The sequence below is a fragment of the Triticum urartu genome, chromosome 5A (assembly GCF_056163025.1).
Source record: "Triticum urartu cultivar PI428250 chromosome 5A, HENAU_Tu73, whole genome shotgun sequence".
NCBI classification, from domain to species: Eukaryota; Viridiplantae; Streptophyta; class Magnoliopsida; order Poales; family Poaceae; genus Triticum; species Triticum urartu.
Window position 1 is genome coordinate 558,212,112 of NC_141877.1, and position 17,974 is coordinate 558,230,085.

Below are 17,974 nucleotides of genomic sequence, written 5' to 3' on the forward strand. Positions count from 1 at the left end.
TGCTACTAGAGGTGTAAAACACTAGGCTTAAGCGTATGCAAAGCTGCAGGGACGCGTGCGTGTTAATATATGGCTCAAGGCCAAGAGATTACAAGGGTTAGTTAGGCTAGGATTGATCTCCAAGTAATCTAACAAACTATGGGATCATATCTCTAAGCCTAACCATATTACAACAACCATACTCACGCACACGTCATAATACAATGTTTAACACTCCCCCTCAATCACAACTTTCTAAGTTAAGATTGTGCCTAAAAGCTTCTAATTGCCGCAAGGTGAGAGGTTTAGTAAACCCATCCGCCACCTGATCACCCGTAGGTATGAATCTGATATTCAGTAGTTTATCAGCCACTCTTTCTCGAACAAAGTGGTAGTCAATTTCAATATGCTTCGTCCTGGCATGGAAGATAGGATTAGCAGACAAATAGGTTGCACCAAGATTGTCACACCAAAGTGATGCTGCTCTTGGATGAGAAACACCCAACTCTGTTAGCAAATTCTGAACCCAGATAATCTCTGCAGTGGCATTAGCTAAGGCCTTGTACTCAGCTTCTGTACTTGACCTGGATATAGTTTTCTGCTTGCGAGCACTCCAAGAAACCAAATTACTGCCAAGAAACACTGCAAAGCCTCCTGTTGATCTTCTATCATCAGGACAACCTGCCCAATCTGCATCTGAAAAAGCACTTACAAGCATCGAGTCTGACTTTTCAATTTTCAGTCCATGACTCTGGGTCCCTTGAAGATATCTAAGTATCCTCTTTACTGCAGTCCAATGTGCACTAGTAGGAGCATGTAAGAACTGACATACTTTATTTACTGAATATGAGATATCTGGTCTAGTTAATGTCAAATACTGTAATGCTCCTACAATACTTTTGTACCTGGTGGAGTCCTCTGCTCCAAGGATCTCTCCATCATGAAGAGACATTTTCTCAGAGGTAGACAAAGGTGTAGATGACGGCTTACATCCTTTCATGCCCATTCTCTGAAGTATTTCCTGCACATATTTTCCTTGTGACAACACAATTCCATCTTTTGCATTCTTTACCTCAATTCCAAGGAAGAAGTGAAGACTACCAAGATCCTTAAGTGCAAACTCCTTGCTCAAGTCCATAAGAAGAGCTTCAACTGCTTTGGACGATGCTTCGGTGCCTTAAGGCACCTACCTTTGTGTCTATGACATGTGGGTCCAACAGGTGGCTGGCCCACATGTCAGTGACCCAAAGGCAGGTGCCTTTAAGGCACCGAAGCTGCGTCCAACTGCTTTAGATGATGAACTAGTGACAACTATATCATCAACATAAATAAGCATAAAAATGGTTATCCCACATCGGTGATAGAAAAACAATGAGGTATCTCCCTTTGAGGGAGTAAATCCAAGTGATTGTAACTTAGAGGAGAGCCGAGAGTACCAAGCTCTAGGTGCTTGTTTTAGTCCATACAGTGCCTTATCAAGTTTGCAAATATGACATGGTGCATTTGGATTCTCATACCCAGGAGGTTGTCTCATGAACACTTCCTCTTCCAGAACACCATGCAAGAACGCGTTCTTTACATCTAGTTGTCTTATGCACCAACCTCTAGATATTGCAACTGAAAGAATCAATCTAATAGTAGCAGCTTTTACCACTGGACTAAATGTATCCTCATAGTCAATGACATACCTCTGCTTAAATCCTTTAGCAATCAGACGTGCCTTGTATCTGTCAATGGTGCCATCAGATTTCCTCTTTACCTTATAGACCCACTTGCAGTCAATTACATTTCTGCCTCTGACTGGTGGAACTAGATGCCAAGTTTTGTTCTTCATTAAAGCAGCATACTCTTCATCCATTGCCTCCCTCCAACGAGGTTCACCCAATGCTTCTCGAAAATTTTGTGGTTCACCTGTTGCACAAAACGAGCCCCAAGGTACACGGCCATCTTTATATATTTTAGGTTTAACAATACCACTTTGAGACCTGGTGTTGGAGCGCACAGGAGGTGGCGGAGCTGGTCGTTCAAGTTGCTGTAGAAGACGATTTGAAGAAGACGACATGGCTGCACCAGAATCATCCTGAGAAGATCCCAGAGAGAGCTCCTATAGCGGATCCAGATCGGGAGACAGGATCGCCTCTCCAGAACTGCCACTTGGCGCGCCTGGGCTGGCCTGCAGCATCCTGTCGGGCGCGTTCCCGCCCGCGTGACTTGGACTCCGCTCGTCCACATCCGAGAGCCGACCACCCGCGCGTGGGAGTGGGCCACCAGGCCCCGCCGAGGCTGGCTGTCGGGCGACGCGACGGACCGCGGGCCCGCTGCATGACCGAGACTGGTCTGCTGCCGAATCAGGAGACGGCGCGGATCCCGCCGGGGATTCTCTTGCGCCTGCGCCGACTGACGCATCTGGCGCCACGGATCCCGAGCGATTCGCCCCGGGATTGACGTCTGGTTCTTCTGCAGCCTCCTCTGTCGTTTCTGCATGCATAAAATCATGCGAATTTTGTCCAAAATCTTCTCCGTTTTCCTGCATACTTGCATCAAGGTTTTGATCAAAGGTATTATTAGACATAGACATGTGGTCAGCAGCATCTACTACTCCCCCTTGATCAAAACGAGGTGATGGTAGAAGATGAACTGGTAAAAGAGTGAGCTCTTTGCATAGTTGAGCACCAGCATTGGGATGGAGTGTGGCGAAAGGAAACACATGTTCATCAAAGACGACGTCCCTAGAAATATAGACACGACCAGAGGCTACATCGAGGCACGTGTATCCCTTGTGTAGGCTGCTATACCCCAAGAAGACACATTGTTTTGACCTAAATTCATGTTTGTGCTTATTGAAAGGATGCAGATTAGGCCAAACAGCACACCCAAAGATGCGGAGAAAGGTATAGTCAGTTTTTTTTGCCAAAGAGACGTTCAAGTGGAGTTTGGTTTTTGATAACCCTACTAGGGACACGGTTGATAAGATACACAGCTGTAAGAAACACCTCGTCCCAAAATTTTAAGGGCATAAAGGCATGGGCAAGAAGGGACAGACCAACTTCCACAATATGCCGGTGCTTCCGTTCTGCAGATCCATTATGCTGGTGAGCATGTGGACATGAGACGTAATGAGTGATGCCAATGCGTTCAAAAAAGGAATTGAGTTTTTGATACTCACCCCCCCAATCCGTTTGCATAGCAAGAATTTTGCGATCAAAGAGACGTTCAACATGTTGTTGAAAGAGATGAAATTTCTCAAACACGTCAGACTTATTTTTGAGCAAATAAATCCAACTAAACTTGCTAAAATCATCAATAAAGCTCACATAATATTTTTGTCTGCCTACAGAGACGGGTCCAGGACCCCATACATCCGAAAAAAATAAACTCTAAAGGAGCTTTGGACACACTAAAAGACTTAGGATAGGGAAGTTGATGGCTCTTGGCCATCTGGCAAGCATCACAAACCAGCAAATGATCTTGTTTATTTGACACAGGAAGACTAAAATCTCGAAGAATTTTCTGAACCACCGGTAATGCAGGATGTCCTAAGCGCTTGTGTCACCGTGAAGTAGATGGTTTGATCACACTTAGAACTTGTGGAGAAGGAGCATCTTGCCGGCCAGAGATAGGAAATAAGCCACCACTACTCTCGTTTTGAAGAATGGTCCTCCGAGTGGCCCGATCCTTAACAAAAAAGGTTTCAGGGTAAATCTCAAAAAAAGCATGATTGTCTCTGATGAGTTGATAGGCAGAAAGTAAACTTTTGTCGGCATGCGGAGAGTGAAGTATGTTCTTGAGATCTAAGGAGCCATGAGGAGTAGATAGAACTGAATGACCGTCATGTGCAATGTCCGTACCTTGCGGTGTGGATTTGCTCCGAGCCGGTGTAACGGTCATGAACAACAAGCTTCTCCAGCTCATCGGTCACGTGGTTGGTTGCGCCGGAGTCGAGATACCAGTTGGTATCAACTCCATAGGAGTGGACGGCGTTGGCAGAACGGTTCCCACCGCCGCCACCACCACCTCCACCACCAACAGGGTTACACACATTGTTGTTGAAGTTGCGGTCGTAGCGCTTCTTGCAGCGCCACGCACCATGCCCCTCGTTCTTGCAGATTTGACACTTCTCGCGGTCACCACGGTCACCGCGATCACCACCCTGGCGAGGCGCTCCGCCAGAGCCGCCACCACCAGAGTAGTTGTCGAAGAAGCGGGCGCCCGTGTTGTTGTTGTTGTTGTAGCCACGGGAGCCGCTGTTACCGCCGCCACGAGGGCATCCCTGGTTGGAGTTGCCACGGCCTCCGCCTTTTGCAGCAAGGTTCGCGGAGTAGGCGGAGGTCTGTGCGGCGATGCGTGACTCAGCAGCAAGCAACAGCGAGAATAACTCGCCTAGGCCGATGGGCCGGTCGGTGATGGTGCGCGTGGAAATGGCGGAGACGAACCCGCTGTACTCCGGCTCGTGCATGAGACCCTGGATGATGTGAGAGGCAACATCATCTTCATCCAGAGGCCTCCCGGCGGCTGCAAGTTCGTCAGCGAGCCCCTTCATCTTGGTGAAGTAGGCAGCCGCCGTCATGTCGCCCTTTTTGGTGTGGCCGATCTGATCGTGGAGCTGGATGATGCGGGCGCGGGATTGCGAGGAGAAGCTCTGGAGAAGAGCGCTCCAGGTGGCGGCGGCCGTCGTGCAGTTGCTGACCTGCAGGAGCACTTCGCGAGAAAGGGAAGCGATCAAAAACGAGAGCACCTGCTGGTCCTGGGTAACCTAGATGGCGTGCTCTGGGTTGGCGGCGACGGTGACCTCCTTCTTGCCGGCGACGTCCCTCTCCGTGCGGATCTCGGCGTCGGGTTCCTTCTGGGAACCGTCCAGGAACCCCATCATGCCCGCCGCGCGAACATGCGGTAGTACCTGCGCCCTCCAGACAAGGAAATTCTCACGGTTCAGCTTTTTCGTGATGGTATGGCCGATGGAAGCGAGGGAGGGTGCGGCCATGGCAGAGGAGGCGACGAAGACATCTAGATGCGATGGAAGGGAGCGGCTCTGTATACCATGTAGAAAATTAGGCTTAAGTATATACAAAGCTGCAGGGACGCGTGCGTGTTAATATAGGGCTCAAGGCCAAGAGATTACAAGGGTTAGTTAGGATAAGATTGATCTCCAAGTAATCTAACAAACTATAGGATCATATCTCTAAGCCTAACCATATTACAACAACCATACTCACGCACACGTCATAATACAATGTTTAACAAGAGGCAGCATTTCGTACGTGCCAGCTGAGCCACTACTCAAGGAATACGTACGTGCGAGCTGAGCCACGTACGAAATGCTACACGCACAGTAGAAATGCGATGATCGGGATGAAAATCCAGTTGAGATAAATCCAGGCAGCCCGCCAACGGGCCGGTGCGTGCACGTCAAGTAGTCTGCTTTAACTACGTACTTTATATACTAAAGCAACGGCTGACAATGACTCGCCTGTCTACCGCCGATCGCTGGATCCGCACCACTGTCTTATCAGGCTATCACTTTTAACTGTGCTCCCGTCCCGTATATCCGGCCGGCCGCCTCTATCTAATCTAATCCATACGTACGCGCGATGCGTTTTGTACAAGAACATATTCAGCTCCGTGAGGCCGATCCAAACTGTTGGCATCGACGAACAACGTAGAGGCGATTTTATTCCGACAAAACTCGCCGGACCTGTAACAGATCCGCCTCAGATAGCATAGCATAGCATTGGATCCGGACCCGGCGACGTCTCAAAGACGTACGGCCTTCTTTCTACTGCGCTTATCCGGACGAACGAATCTGTTCGCCGGGCACATCGACCAGTCGCCGGGTGCATGGCGAGATAATAAAGCCGGCCCCGGGAAAACGAATCATCGTCCTCGGCTGCCGCCGTCAGCTCATCCGTGGAATATCTTGCTTTGCCAAGTTGCGCCGGCGAGCGCACGGCCACGAACGAGTGGCGGCAGGCAGCAGTGGTGCGGGCTGTAGGCGAGCGACGGGAGGCGGCCATGTCGCGCGCGAGAGGATTAGACAGAAAAGCTGAGAAAAGGCCCCCCCTTGTCGTCTTCCTCGTACCGAAATGGCCCTTGCTTAGCCCACACTACCTCCCCGCGCTTCTCCTTCCCTCCCAAGGCACCACCACAAATACCAGGGGCAAATGCAGAAAGCAACCGACCTTTTTTTTAAAGAAAAGGCGCAAAAAGCGACCGGATTAACGCGTAGGCGTACCAAAATACACTCCATTTACCAACGGCTTTAATACGATGGGCGCATGGCTAAGCATCGATCTGGCCATTCGGCACGTCATTTCGTCAGAAGAACGCCCCATTCTGGCGGCAGTGCTGGACATTAAGCGTCGTGGGACCCACCCGTCAGCCACACACGGGAGACCATGGCGTCCAGTCTAGATTTCAGACGGCCCTTCGACGGATCAGGATCAAAAAAATACGCAATGCAATGTGCCTACGCGTCTTTCTTGTACAACATGCGCACTACACTGGAACGTGCGGCAGTAGCTACAGCTAAGCAGAGCTTGTTTAGCCTCCCCCCCCCCCCCCCCCAACTACACTAGATTAGCAGTCAAACCAAATCTCCCTCCACTGGATTAGTTTACACGTAACTCTACACTCGGGTTATTTTCCTCGCCGCCCGCCGCGCGTCCGGTTCGGTCGATCCATCTTGCCGGCCAGGCCAGCGGCTACTCGGCAATGGCGCCGAGATCCGGCACGAAGTCGCGCCCGAGGCTGGGCGCCCTCCGCGACCGCCGGCGGGACCCGCCCTTCGCGCCGCTCCTCGCCGCGGGGGCGCCACTGGCCGAGTCGGGGAACACGAGCGGGCCGTCGTGGTCGCCGGCCAGCGCGGCGCTGGCGCGGATCGCGAGCGCGGCCATCTCCTCCGCCTGCAGCGCCCGCCGCCGCATCGCCGCGGGCAGCACGAAGTAGAGCTGCCCGGGCTGCAGCTCCTCGTCGCCCACCACCGCGGCCACCGCGCCGCCGAGCTCGAGCCCGTCGGCGCTGCACAGGAAGCACGCGCCCGCGGGAGCCGCCGCGGCCTTCATGGCCTGCGACGCCCGGGTGCCCCCGGGGAACCGCTGCAGCTGGCCGTCCGCGAGCACGACCCTTGCCGCCGTGGCCTCGCCCACCGCGGAGGCCCCCGTGACCGCCGCCACGGCCGTCGCCTCGCACGAGTTGCACGCGCCCATGGTAAAATATTATAGTAAAAATCGGCGCCGAAGTTTATTAATCCGAGGTGAAGGGAGGAGCAGAGCTCGAGCTGCGCGCGCACGGCGGTGGTTGTGTCTTGTGGGGAGGAGTGAGCCGTGAGCGTATATATAGGGGGCGACGACCCGCCGGGCGGTGTCGCGGCGGAGGAGGAGGATGCCAACCTGGAGGTTGTTGGGGACAGCTTGCATGCGGGGCACGCGCGTAAATGCGCGGACTGTGCGGACGTGTACCTAGGGACGTCCCGTCTGGTAGAGTACACCACCTCAGACCAGCCACAGTGGGAGTAACTTCACTAGTAACATCGGGTCCAACTCATAAAATTTGCTTATGTGACAACGAATTAATAAGGAGAGAGCTAGTTGTACTAATTTAGCTAGTTACTGTAACATCACATGTCCTAATGCAATATAAGTCTACAACATAATAAATGAATCTTTGCATGTTACCACATTTAAGTTACTATCCACTATAAAGATAGTAACATAGTTTAGAAAAATATGTACGTTACTAGTGTATGTTACTCTCCATTGTGGCTAGTCTATATAGCCTACTGGTACCAGCGTCGCGTTGTGCGGAGCTGTGCCGCATGCATGGCACGTTGGCACTGCGGCGGCCCACGGTTCAGTGGCTGCTGACGTGGTAACACATTGTGTAGTAACTGTGTGCGTGCGGGAGAAACAGAGGACGTGCGTGCACAGGAGCAGAGCGCTGCTTTATCCCACGAGCTGAAGGCGAGTGAGTGGGATCACTGCATGTCAAGTCCCAAGCACGAAGTGAAGCGCTACTACTACATTGTGTCGTGTGATGCTTCTTTTTCGCCGGCGAGATCATTTGATCGTGTGTGCTGCGCATCATTGGGCAAAGCAAAGGCGCTTAGTTTTTTGATCTAGGGGTATTTTAGATAGGAGCTTTTGGAAGCCGAGGAAACGGCGAGGAAGAAGAACGGAACGGGGAAAAGGAGATGATGGTTGATGATTGCAGTGGGGGAGGGGCCGCTTGCATGCAGGATCACAGAATCGGCGGAGGATCCGCCAAAGTTGGCAACTTCGCGCCATTTTCTCCGCCATGTTGGATATGGATTTCCTGGATCTCCTGCGCAAAGTACCAACATCGCGCCTATCATGAGGCGCCAATGCAGGACTTGTTAAGAAACGTCACATATTCAAAAGATAGACAGTAGTAACCTGGGGTTTTAGATATATCTCGTTTTAAAATATTGTTATGTTTTTCTTTGAAAAGTCCATATTTGTAAGACTTAACCAAATTTATTAAAAAATACTACGAGTATGTACTACTCTCTTCGTTCCTAAATATAAGTCTTTTTGGATATTCCACTATGGACTACATACGGAGTAAAATGGGTGAATCTACACTCTAAAATATATCTATGTACATCCGTATGTAGTTTCTAGTGAAATGTCTAAAAAGACTTATATTTAGGAACGGAGGGAGTATATGCAATGTCAAATAAATATCACGAGATGAAGCCCTAAAAAAATCACGATTTTATATTTATGTGATAAAATTAATAATATATTTTTATATTCTTGACAGTGAAATTAAATGAAGTTTAGGGTTTAGTATAAAATCTACACGCTATATACTTTTACAACCGAGGGGGGAATTAAAGTACTAGAATCTCCCTCTCTCTATATATAGCGCGTCCTTCGAATGGAAAGAAGTAATGTTCAAAAAAAAAGAATGGAAAGAGGTAAAGCGTTCCCGCAAGAGAAAAAGGAAAGAGAGAAATGATCGATCTGCAAATCGTTTCTCTCTTTTTCTTTCTCAGCATCAGTTATTGCTAAACTTAGGCATAGGATTCCTTGCGGCCATTCGTACGCACGCTTCACCCATGTTTGTATTGCTCTACAGTTCATGAGCGTCCTCCTCTGCCTGTACAATGTCAGATTTGTACAGCTACATGCATGCATAGTCAGCCCCGGCCCCGCCGCGCCCTGCAATCGCTCTGAGATCTCTCGCTCCCACGCTTTCATGGCCTGCATGTACAGTGCAGCAAAGCTTAGCTGGGCGCGCAGTGCTTGCCATGCCCCATAAACCATCGTCCATACGCCATGCGTGGACTCCGGAGCCAGCCAGAAGGAAACGGGCCGATCAGATCGAGATCGGGAAAAAAGAGCGCCAAAACTCTCGAAAACATGCAGCATTGTCCATGCTAGACGTACGTGCGTACAACTGGAGAACAGAGAAGTTGCCGCCAGGCGAGCCCATGCTCCGGCCATCATTGGCACTGGCTGCCCTTGAATGGGCGGACGAACAGCGCAGCGCACAGTTTGATTTTGTGTTGCGTCCGTCCGTGCGTGCGTCCGGATCGCGCAGCATTTCCTCCTCCGATCCTCCGACACTCGCCAATCATCCGTGCCCCCGAGCGATGCACGCACCTAGCCGGAGTCCCGGAGCCCAGCCGATGGCCTCTAGGCAGGCCCTACCCGCCCCGCGTACGTACGTACGCTACGTGGACGCGCCCGTTGAACTGGTGAGCTGAACCTCTTGAAGGGAACGTCGCGTCCTACAGCTCATAGCAGTGCCCGGTGCATGAACCATCATCGATCACCATCTTCTTCATCCCTTCACCCGTTACTCTCCCTGGCTGAATCCATGCATCACAGGTCACGAGACTGGACAGATGGCAAACATTACAGTGTATTATAACTGCACAGTCTGTTACAGTGTACTACTTTCTTTATCTGTTCTGACAACTGGGTTAGTTAGTGTGTGCAATCAACATCAAAAATTAATCTCGGTACCGGATTGCTCGCGCGATGCACTTACACTAACAGCCCTGAATTTTCTACGCAAAAAGATTCCACGTGCAACGAACGCAGCTGCCACCAAATTAACCTCTGCTCTCGTCTCGTCAGTCCTCTGAACCGGGCTACCGAACACATTTCTCTGCACTGCAGCGCCAGGCTTGCAGTCAAGCGGCTTGGATTATCTTAGTGCTGTCGCTCCAACACAACGGCGACATCTACGTTTTGTTTAAAAACCCTAATCAGACCCATGATGCACTGCATGCGACCGCGGAAGTGTAGACGCGCGGGGGAGAAAAGGTTCGCTCTGTTGGGCGACGGGTGATCACGCCGAATCTACGGCCAGCTCGCCTGTTCTCCCCGGCGTGCCGTGGTGCCGACACCGGAGGGACACCCGAATTCTCGGTCATGTGCCGGATCCAACTTGCCTCCGCGACGAGAATCATCAGGGTTACAGGCTACGTACCTACGCTACGCTTGCCAATGCCTCATGGCTGGCTAACTCGCTGATTTTGACATTATGAAAAGAAGCATGTCGCTGTCTGTCAGGTATCAAGGCGAGGCGGACGATGGAAGCGGTGGAATCGTTTTCGTTGCCCTGTGGTTGACCATGACTGGCGAGACTCTGGAACGTACTAGGTCGGTGCTGGCTCTGGAACCTACTAGATCGGTGCTTCTTTTCCTCTTTCTTTGCCCGTGGATCTCTTCTCTCGGGTCGTTGTTGCCGTGGCCGTGGGGCGCAGCTCCACGAGCCCGCAATGCTGCAGATGGCTACCCTGCAAGTTGCACTGCCCGTTCGCGATCCCGTGTCGACAGTTTGTCGAGAAAGATGTTGAAATCTCAAACTGTCAACAGTCCATTGAAAGTGGTCTTATTAGCGGTTGTGGGAGCCCGGTTGAGTGGTGTTTTTTCATTCGAACATTGACCAAACAGCTTGCTCGGACGTTTTGAGACAGATATGGGGCACCGATCTGTGGATGCTCTAAGTACTGTTAGCATCCACATCATATATGATTGGGATATACCTTGTACATCTACTACCCCTTGTTATATATAATGAGAAGACACGCACCCCTGGAGTTCGTGCGATTTCCTTCAAACCTCTCGGTTTTACGCATTACATAGGATCATACTAGGTTTCGACAACATGTCAATCTTAAATACTCGACATGATTTTGCAGTTAAGGATCTTGGTCCTCTCCACTATTTTATGGGCTTAGAAGTGACTCACATTGTTGCTAGTCTCTCTCTCACTTAGAAGAAATATTCTCCGGATCTCCTTCGACAAGCGGGTATGATGAAGTGCAAACCTATTACTACACCGATGTTGGTGTGCTTCTTTCTTCCGAGGGCGCTACAGAGTATCGCAGTATTGTCATCACTCGGCCGGATCTTTCTTTCATAGTTAACCATGTCTGCCAATATCTTCATGAGCCTTATGACACACATTGGTCTCCAGTTAAACACATTATGCGTTATGTTCATCGCACTGCTTCTTTTGCTTTGCATCTTCGTCCAACGTCCTCTGGAGTATTGTCTGCCTTTTCTGATGCGGGCTGGCTGGGAGTCATGATGATCGACGATCTAAGCGGGATATGTTGTGTTGTTTGGGTCAAACTTGAGCGCCTGGAATTCTCGAAAGCAAGCCATTGTTTCTCGGAGTAGTACATAAGTTGTTGCCAATGCTACTGCTGAACTCATTTGGGTATAATCCTTGCTACGTGAGTTGGGTATTCCTCAAGATATACCTCCAATTCTATGGTGTGATAATATTGGAGCCTCATACCTTTCATCCAACCCAGTATTTTGCGCAAGGACGAAGCATGTCAAAGTTTACTTTCATTTTGTGTGGGAACGAGTTGCACAGAAGCTATTACATATCAAGTTCACCTCGTTTAAAAATCAACTTGCTGACATTTTTACTAAACCGTTGCCACTTACTTTGTTTGAAGTCTGTCAGATCAATCTCAACCTTCTCAACGCCAGTTAAGATTGAGAGAAGGTGTTTTATATTAAAAAAAATGCATCTTGATGTTCCGTGTAATGCGCGACCATCTTGCTAGTTGATATATGAAATGAAACATGTCGTTTTCTGTCAGGTATCAAGGGGAGGAGGAGGTTGAAGAACAAAGAAAAAATGGGGATCAGATGGAAACGGTTGGCTCTCACGGCGTGGCGTGCGGGTGATGTGCGAGATTTAACAAAGATCGATCAGACTGCCTATTCTCATCTTATCTCACGCTGTCATGTGGAATCGTTTTCGTTGCGCTGTGGTTAACGATGATTGATGAGACCCCGGAATGTAGATTGGTGGTTTTTCTCTTTCCTTGGCCGTGGATATCTCGGGTCGTTGTTGCTGCGGCCGTGGGGCGCAGCTGCACGAGCCCGCAATGCTGCAAGTTGCACTGCCCGTTTCGCAATCCCGTGTCGACAGTTTGTCGAGGAAGATGTTGAAATCTCAAACCGGAAGACCATAGTTTGCTACTGTACTTCTCAAACCATTTCGGCGCAGGTCCATCTCTTGGGGAAATAGTACCATTCATGCCATGTTCAGCTCTGCAACTTGGACAGGTGAGCATCCGTGGCCATCCAATCCATCGCCATCTTGGGAGGAAAAGTCTTGACGTCTAGTAGTAGATCGCATATCGGCATATGGATCAGGGTTCCATATGCGATACACTTTTGATTTGAGAGGTAATATGTGACACATTGTTCTATCTGATCTTACACTTGTACAGTTTTGCATGGCATGGCCTCGTCGAGTTGTTTCCGGCTCAACCTTAGCATCACTAAGGGCATCTCCTTACTAAAGGCGTCTCCAACAGATCCTAAATTCTTAACTAATAGTGTAAAGTTTCTCTTCTATCACATCTTTCTAATTTTCTCTAGGGAAATAACTTTTGCTCGCCTAACAAATCCCCTAAAATCTGATCCTTTTAAAAAATTGAACATAATTTTTCACACAGATTCATTTGAAACACATATTTAAACTACTAATGTGCACAATTGGATACCGACACAACATTAGCATCTTACATACCATAATTAAATAGTCCATCTATTAACTACACTATGTTGCTTAAATTTTAAGACCTCACAGTCAATTGAGGTCTCCAGTTTAGAATAGGGCCACCTAAGTCAACAATTCCCTAGGGGTTATGTCATTCAATTCTTTTAATTCACTATGCTTCCTAATTTTGAAGCTCTCCTAATCGATTGCCCATGTTCCCTAATTTTTAATGCCTCCTAGTCAATTGAGGTATTTAATTTAAAATTGAGTCACCCAAGTTCTCTCATTCAATTCTTTTAATTCACTCACTATGCCACCTAATTTTGGAGCTCTCGCATTCGATTGAGGTATTCTTTTTTTTTTGCGCCGGGGGGGGGGGGGGGGGGGGGGAGGAGCGGTCGATTGAGATATCTCTACTACTTAAAAAGAATGTAATGTTCCCGTTTCACCTTTCTTCCACCACCCCCTTCATCCAACCTTCGCCATATAATAATCAATCACATTAATTTACTTACCTTCTGAACCAATTCTACTTTAATTTACTTACCAAACTTCTGATCAAAATATAAGGTAAATCATGGGCAGAATTTGATGAACATTTATTTACACAATCGCATACTATGGGCAGGCAAATCACTTCTGATCAAAATATAAGAAAAATCATATAATTTTTTATGAACAGTTATTTACACAATCGCATATTATAGACAGATAAATCACAAGCTAATGTACTAGAATGTTTATATCCCGCTGCAACACACGGGCATTGTTCTAGTTCAATTTGAAATTGGTTCACACTTTGACCAGGTCAATAATTTTTCAAATCAATCAGCAAGAACCACCCTGTAAAACATATCAATCTCGCGCACCCTCTCATCGCCTAGAAAAAAGAAGCACCAACATTTGATACCGTAGAACCAATATAATACATGCAGCCACCAACGTAGAAAATCTCTCCACATAAATATACGTTGATTAGAAGATAATACAAAATCACACCACGAAAGGCCCATTAAAATATCAGATTATAGAAAATAGAAAACACACTCCATCGTCTTCCCACTTGCCAAACCAAATATTCCACCGGTTCCAAAATATAAAGTGTATTAGTTTTTAAAAAGATAAATTTCATGAACTTTGACCAAGTTTAGAGCAAAAAATATCGACATCCATAATACTAATTAAATAAAGTATGAAAATTCATTTCATAATGAATCTGATGCTACCAATTTGATATTATGGATGTTGATATATTTCTCTATAAATTTGGTCAAACTTAAATAGGTTTGAATTTTCAAAAAACTAACCACCGTAATTTTTGAAACTTAGGGAGAACTACCACCGTTCTAGTTTATTGGTTCCCTTTGTATTTTGTTGCAAATTTTGACCATGGATTTAACTACAAAATGTAAATGCATGTCACCAAAATTATATTGTTGGGTTTGTATTTAAACATAGTTTCCAATGATATTATTTATAGTGACATGCAAGAAAATTCTGTTAGTTAAATCTAAGGTGTTTGGCACCAATAAACCAGGATAAAGGTTGTAATTTTTTCTTAAAATCCAACGGCGGAGCAAAGCATGCCCAACTCTTCTAGTACGTACTATATGATCAAATGGACATCAAACTCGCATAAAAACTATATGATGTTATGTAGACATATGCATATGTCTTTTCTATTTTTGTTTAATGAAAAATGGGACAATTGAAAATTTTGGGGAAGAAGTTTATGGGAAGTCACAGAAGTGTGCTCTTGGACAACTTCCCCTAGATTTTACGTGAAGCCTGAAAAACTGGTTTTACGAAAAGATTTTTAGGGGGCTGTTGGAGTTGCTCTAAAGCTCCCACCCGCACTAGTCAACTCTCGACATCGTCTCTGTCGTGAAGCCGGGTCGATCCGCGTCATCTCTATCTTCACCAAATCATTGTCCACGAAATCGAAAAGTGATGGTCCAAAAAATGTTTCCAGTTACCCGAGGAATTGCAAATAGGTCTAATTTTTATGTTACCGCCATGTGCACGAGATAAATATCGTCAAACTCTTTCAGAGATACTTCATTGGCAGTGGCGGAGCTTAGTGCAAGGCTGAGGGGGCATTGGCCCCCCAGCCTTAGGCAAATCAGTGAAGAAAATTTACTGTACGGGGATTAGAAAAGGAAAAGATCAATCTTTGTCCTCTTAGTTATTCATGTTTTGGCTTTTGTCCTCCCGACACTCCTTTGGTACAAAAATTACAGTCCGCAATCGAAATCAACCCACTAGATCAATCCGAAGGGTAACCTGGCAGAAATGCTATGCAGATGAGAGCCATCCCTTTCCCAACCCTTGGAAAATTCGGCGTCTGAGGCAGTGATCGATTGGTCCAACAAGTCCAAGCGCCGACACAAGATCCAAGCGGGCGAGTAGTCCGCGGAGGGAGGATGCGTGCGCCGAGTACCCAAGGTGGTGACTGGTGGCGGGGCACAAGTCACCCCTCATCCAACCCAAGTGCACCACACAGTGGCGCCCGCTGCCCTCCTTCCCTCCTGTGCAGATCCCTTATCCTGTCCCTCTGCACCCCGCGAACATGCGTGTGCTCCTCCTCCCCTCTTCTCCGCCTCTTGTCCCACGATCCTTCCGCCTCCCCCTAACTCGCCGTTAGACTAATCCGCGCTCGTGATGTAGGAACGGATGGATCTCGATGGGATCCACCTCGCACAGTGCAGTGAACATCGCCCCAATGATGATCGGGCTTTGGTCCGGCCCGAATCTGATTGGGTGCCCTGCATGGATCCCTCCCTTGATGCCCCCCCCCCCCCCCCCCCCCCTCCCAATCATACGGAGGACCTCTGTTTTCGTCCCAATTGTTTTAAAATGTTGGATTGCAGTTCTGTTCGTTGGGTACGCACACACTCTTGGGCTCTTGGCCCCTTGTAGGCTTCTGTTGCTGTTTCCTGTGTGCATTATTGTGGGGCTATGCCAAGCGTTTGGATCTGTGGTGGATGCCGGAGTTTGGCCGATGCTTGCTGCTGCTGACACTTCCGCGTGTATAGTTTAGTGTATGTATCTATCTATCCCTGTATTTTTTACGTCGAATCAACGGGTCACATAATTGGTGTTAAGCCACTGTGAGCCGAACCGTGTGGTGGCATTTGCACCACATGCTGGATATCGCAGTTTTGTCTCGTCGACGGAAATCGGGCTCGCTTGCTGACTCGAGTGATTTGAAATCTCGCTCACCCAACCTTGCCCTTAACTATCATTGTCCACTGGCTGCGTCACCGCTCGGCTCGCTGCCCCACCCGAGAGGATTACGATAATCACACGGGAAACCTGGAGCACGCATTCGGAAGGCATTTGAAAATGATCTCCAGTCGACCCGAGCCAGAAAAAGATTCATTGGCTTTCAGCCAGGGGCATCACCCCTGGTAAGGTAACGTGATGGATATGAGGCCAGTAGGGGTAGGCCCAACAAACAGTGTAGTCAGTAGCCATGCACACTGCTGGCACGTTTTGACTTTGATGCCTCAGCTGTCCGCATCTTCAAACAGAGAATATGAACTGTATCGAACCGGTCTTTTCGTAAACGAACTGCATCGAAGAAAAGTATGAACTGCTGCAAAGTTGTCGATTTTGCATCGTTTTTCCATTTGGCAAACGATCTTGCATCTCGAATTGTGCGCGTAAAAAAGAAGAAGAACTAGCCAGCACCGCGCGGGAAAGTGGTTGCGCTCTTGCACATGGCGGATGCTCCACCGGCCCAACCGCACTGAGAACGCCGTGTGTTTCTACTTAATCGACGTCGCCCCTTTCGTCAATGGATTGGTTAACGTTTGACCCTATGCGTCATGGCAATGGATTAAGTACTAGGCGCAACCACTCTGTTGTAGCCAGAATGCTCACCGCGGTGACCACTACTCCTGCTGCATTTGGCTGTCCTAGGTAAGCAAAAAACCAGACCACGGCGCATAATGAGTCGGCCGTGATAATGCTGGGCAGGGTCATCTTCTGCGTGGTGATCGCCGCGGCCGTCCTCGCCGTCGTCCTGCTCGCCACCGTCTCCCCTCTCCCCCACCGGTCCACCGCGCGCCCCCGGGGCCTCCGCGATATCACGGTGTACATCCATCCGGCCGCGTCTGGTGCCGTGAGGCGGCAGCAAGGCGCGGCTCACGGAGACGAACGGGTGGCGAGCGCGCTGGTGTTCCGCCACCGGATGACGGCGGGGCCGGAGATCACGTCGGCGGCCGTCGGCGCGGCCTCGGGGTTCGTGCTCCCGGGCGAGCGCGGCTCGGCGATGTCGGCGTTCGACACGGTGCACCTGGCGTTCGACGCGCCCGGGCTGTCCGGCGGCCTCTGCGTGGAGGTGGCCAGGAGCAAGGAGGCGCCGCGGGAGGAGGCGCTCCGTGTGGTGGGCGGCACGGGCGCGTTCGCGTTCGCGCGCGGGCGCGGCGCCGTCCTGGGCCCGGAGCGGGGGAGGCGGCTGGACGACGGCGGCGCCACCGCGACGGCGTTGCGTCTTGAGCTGAGCCTGAGCGTCGCGTCCGCTGGCGCTGGGTAAACAACGACTGACAGCTGTGCGTGCGAGTCTACGAGATGAGAGCCGATTAGCGTTCCCTTTATTTTCCTTTTTTGCTGTTTTTGAGTTTGCGACATATATTCCCGAAACTGTAAGCCTGTAATGCTAATGCAGCTTTGGGTTGATTGCGTGAGAGTGATGCGCCAAACGTTGCCTAATCACCACTCCCTCTGTTCCAAATTACTCGTCATGGTTTTAGTTCAAATTTGAACTAAAACCTCAACGAGTAATTTGGAACGAAGTCAGTAGTTTTTTTTTTTAATGTTTTCTTTACCTCTTGCATAACGTGGTGTGGCAACTTCATTTGTCCAAGTTCGTACGTCTTGTGCTGATCGAAAAATAAAAACAAGAATGTATAACTGTTACACATTTTTTAGGGGGATCAGGTGTGCTCTTAGTGTTAGCCAGTCAAACTCCTCTCTCCGTCCTCTTCTC

General features: G+C 49.0%; 2 protein-coding genes across 2 annotated transcripts; one reads left to right on the plus strand and one right to left on the minus strand.

Annotated features, from left to right (window-relative positions):
* Positions 1 to 6,414: 6,414 nt before the first annotated feature.
* On the minus strand, positions 6,415 to 7,575 carry LOC125505946 (uncharacterized). Its single transcript, XM_087521720.1, has one exon. It carries the CDS (start codon positions 7,179 to 7,181, stop codon positions 6,678 to 6,680), a length of 504 nt encoding a protein of 167 aa, XP_087377846.1. The 5' UTR covers positions 7,182 to 7,575; the 3' UTR covers positions 6,415 to 6,677.
* Positions 7,576 to 16,832: 9,257 nt separating this feature from the next.
* LOC125505945 (uncharacterized) lies at positions 16,833 to 17,789 on the plus strand. The gene has a single exon (XM_048670845.2). It carries the CDS (start codon positions 16,952 to 16,954, stop codon positions 17,519 to 17,521), a length of 570 nt encoding a protein of 189 aa, XP_048526802.1. The 5' UTR covers positions 16,833 to 16,951; the 3' UTR covers positions 17,522 to 17,789.
* Positions 17,790 to 17,974: the final 185 nt, after the last annotated feature.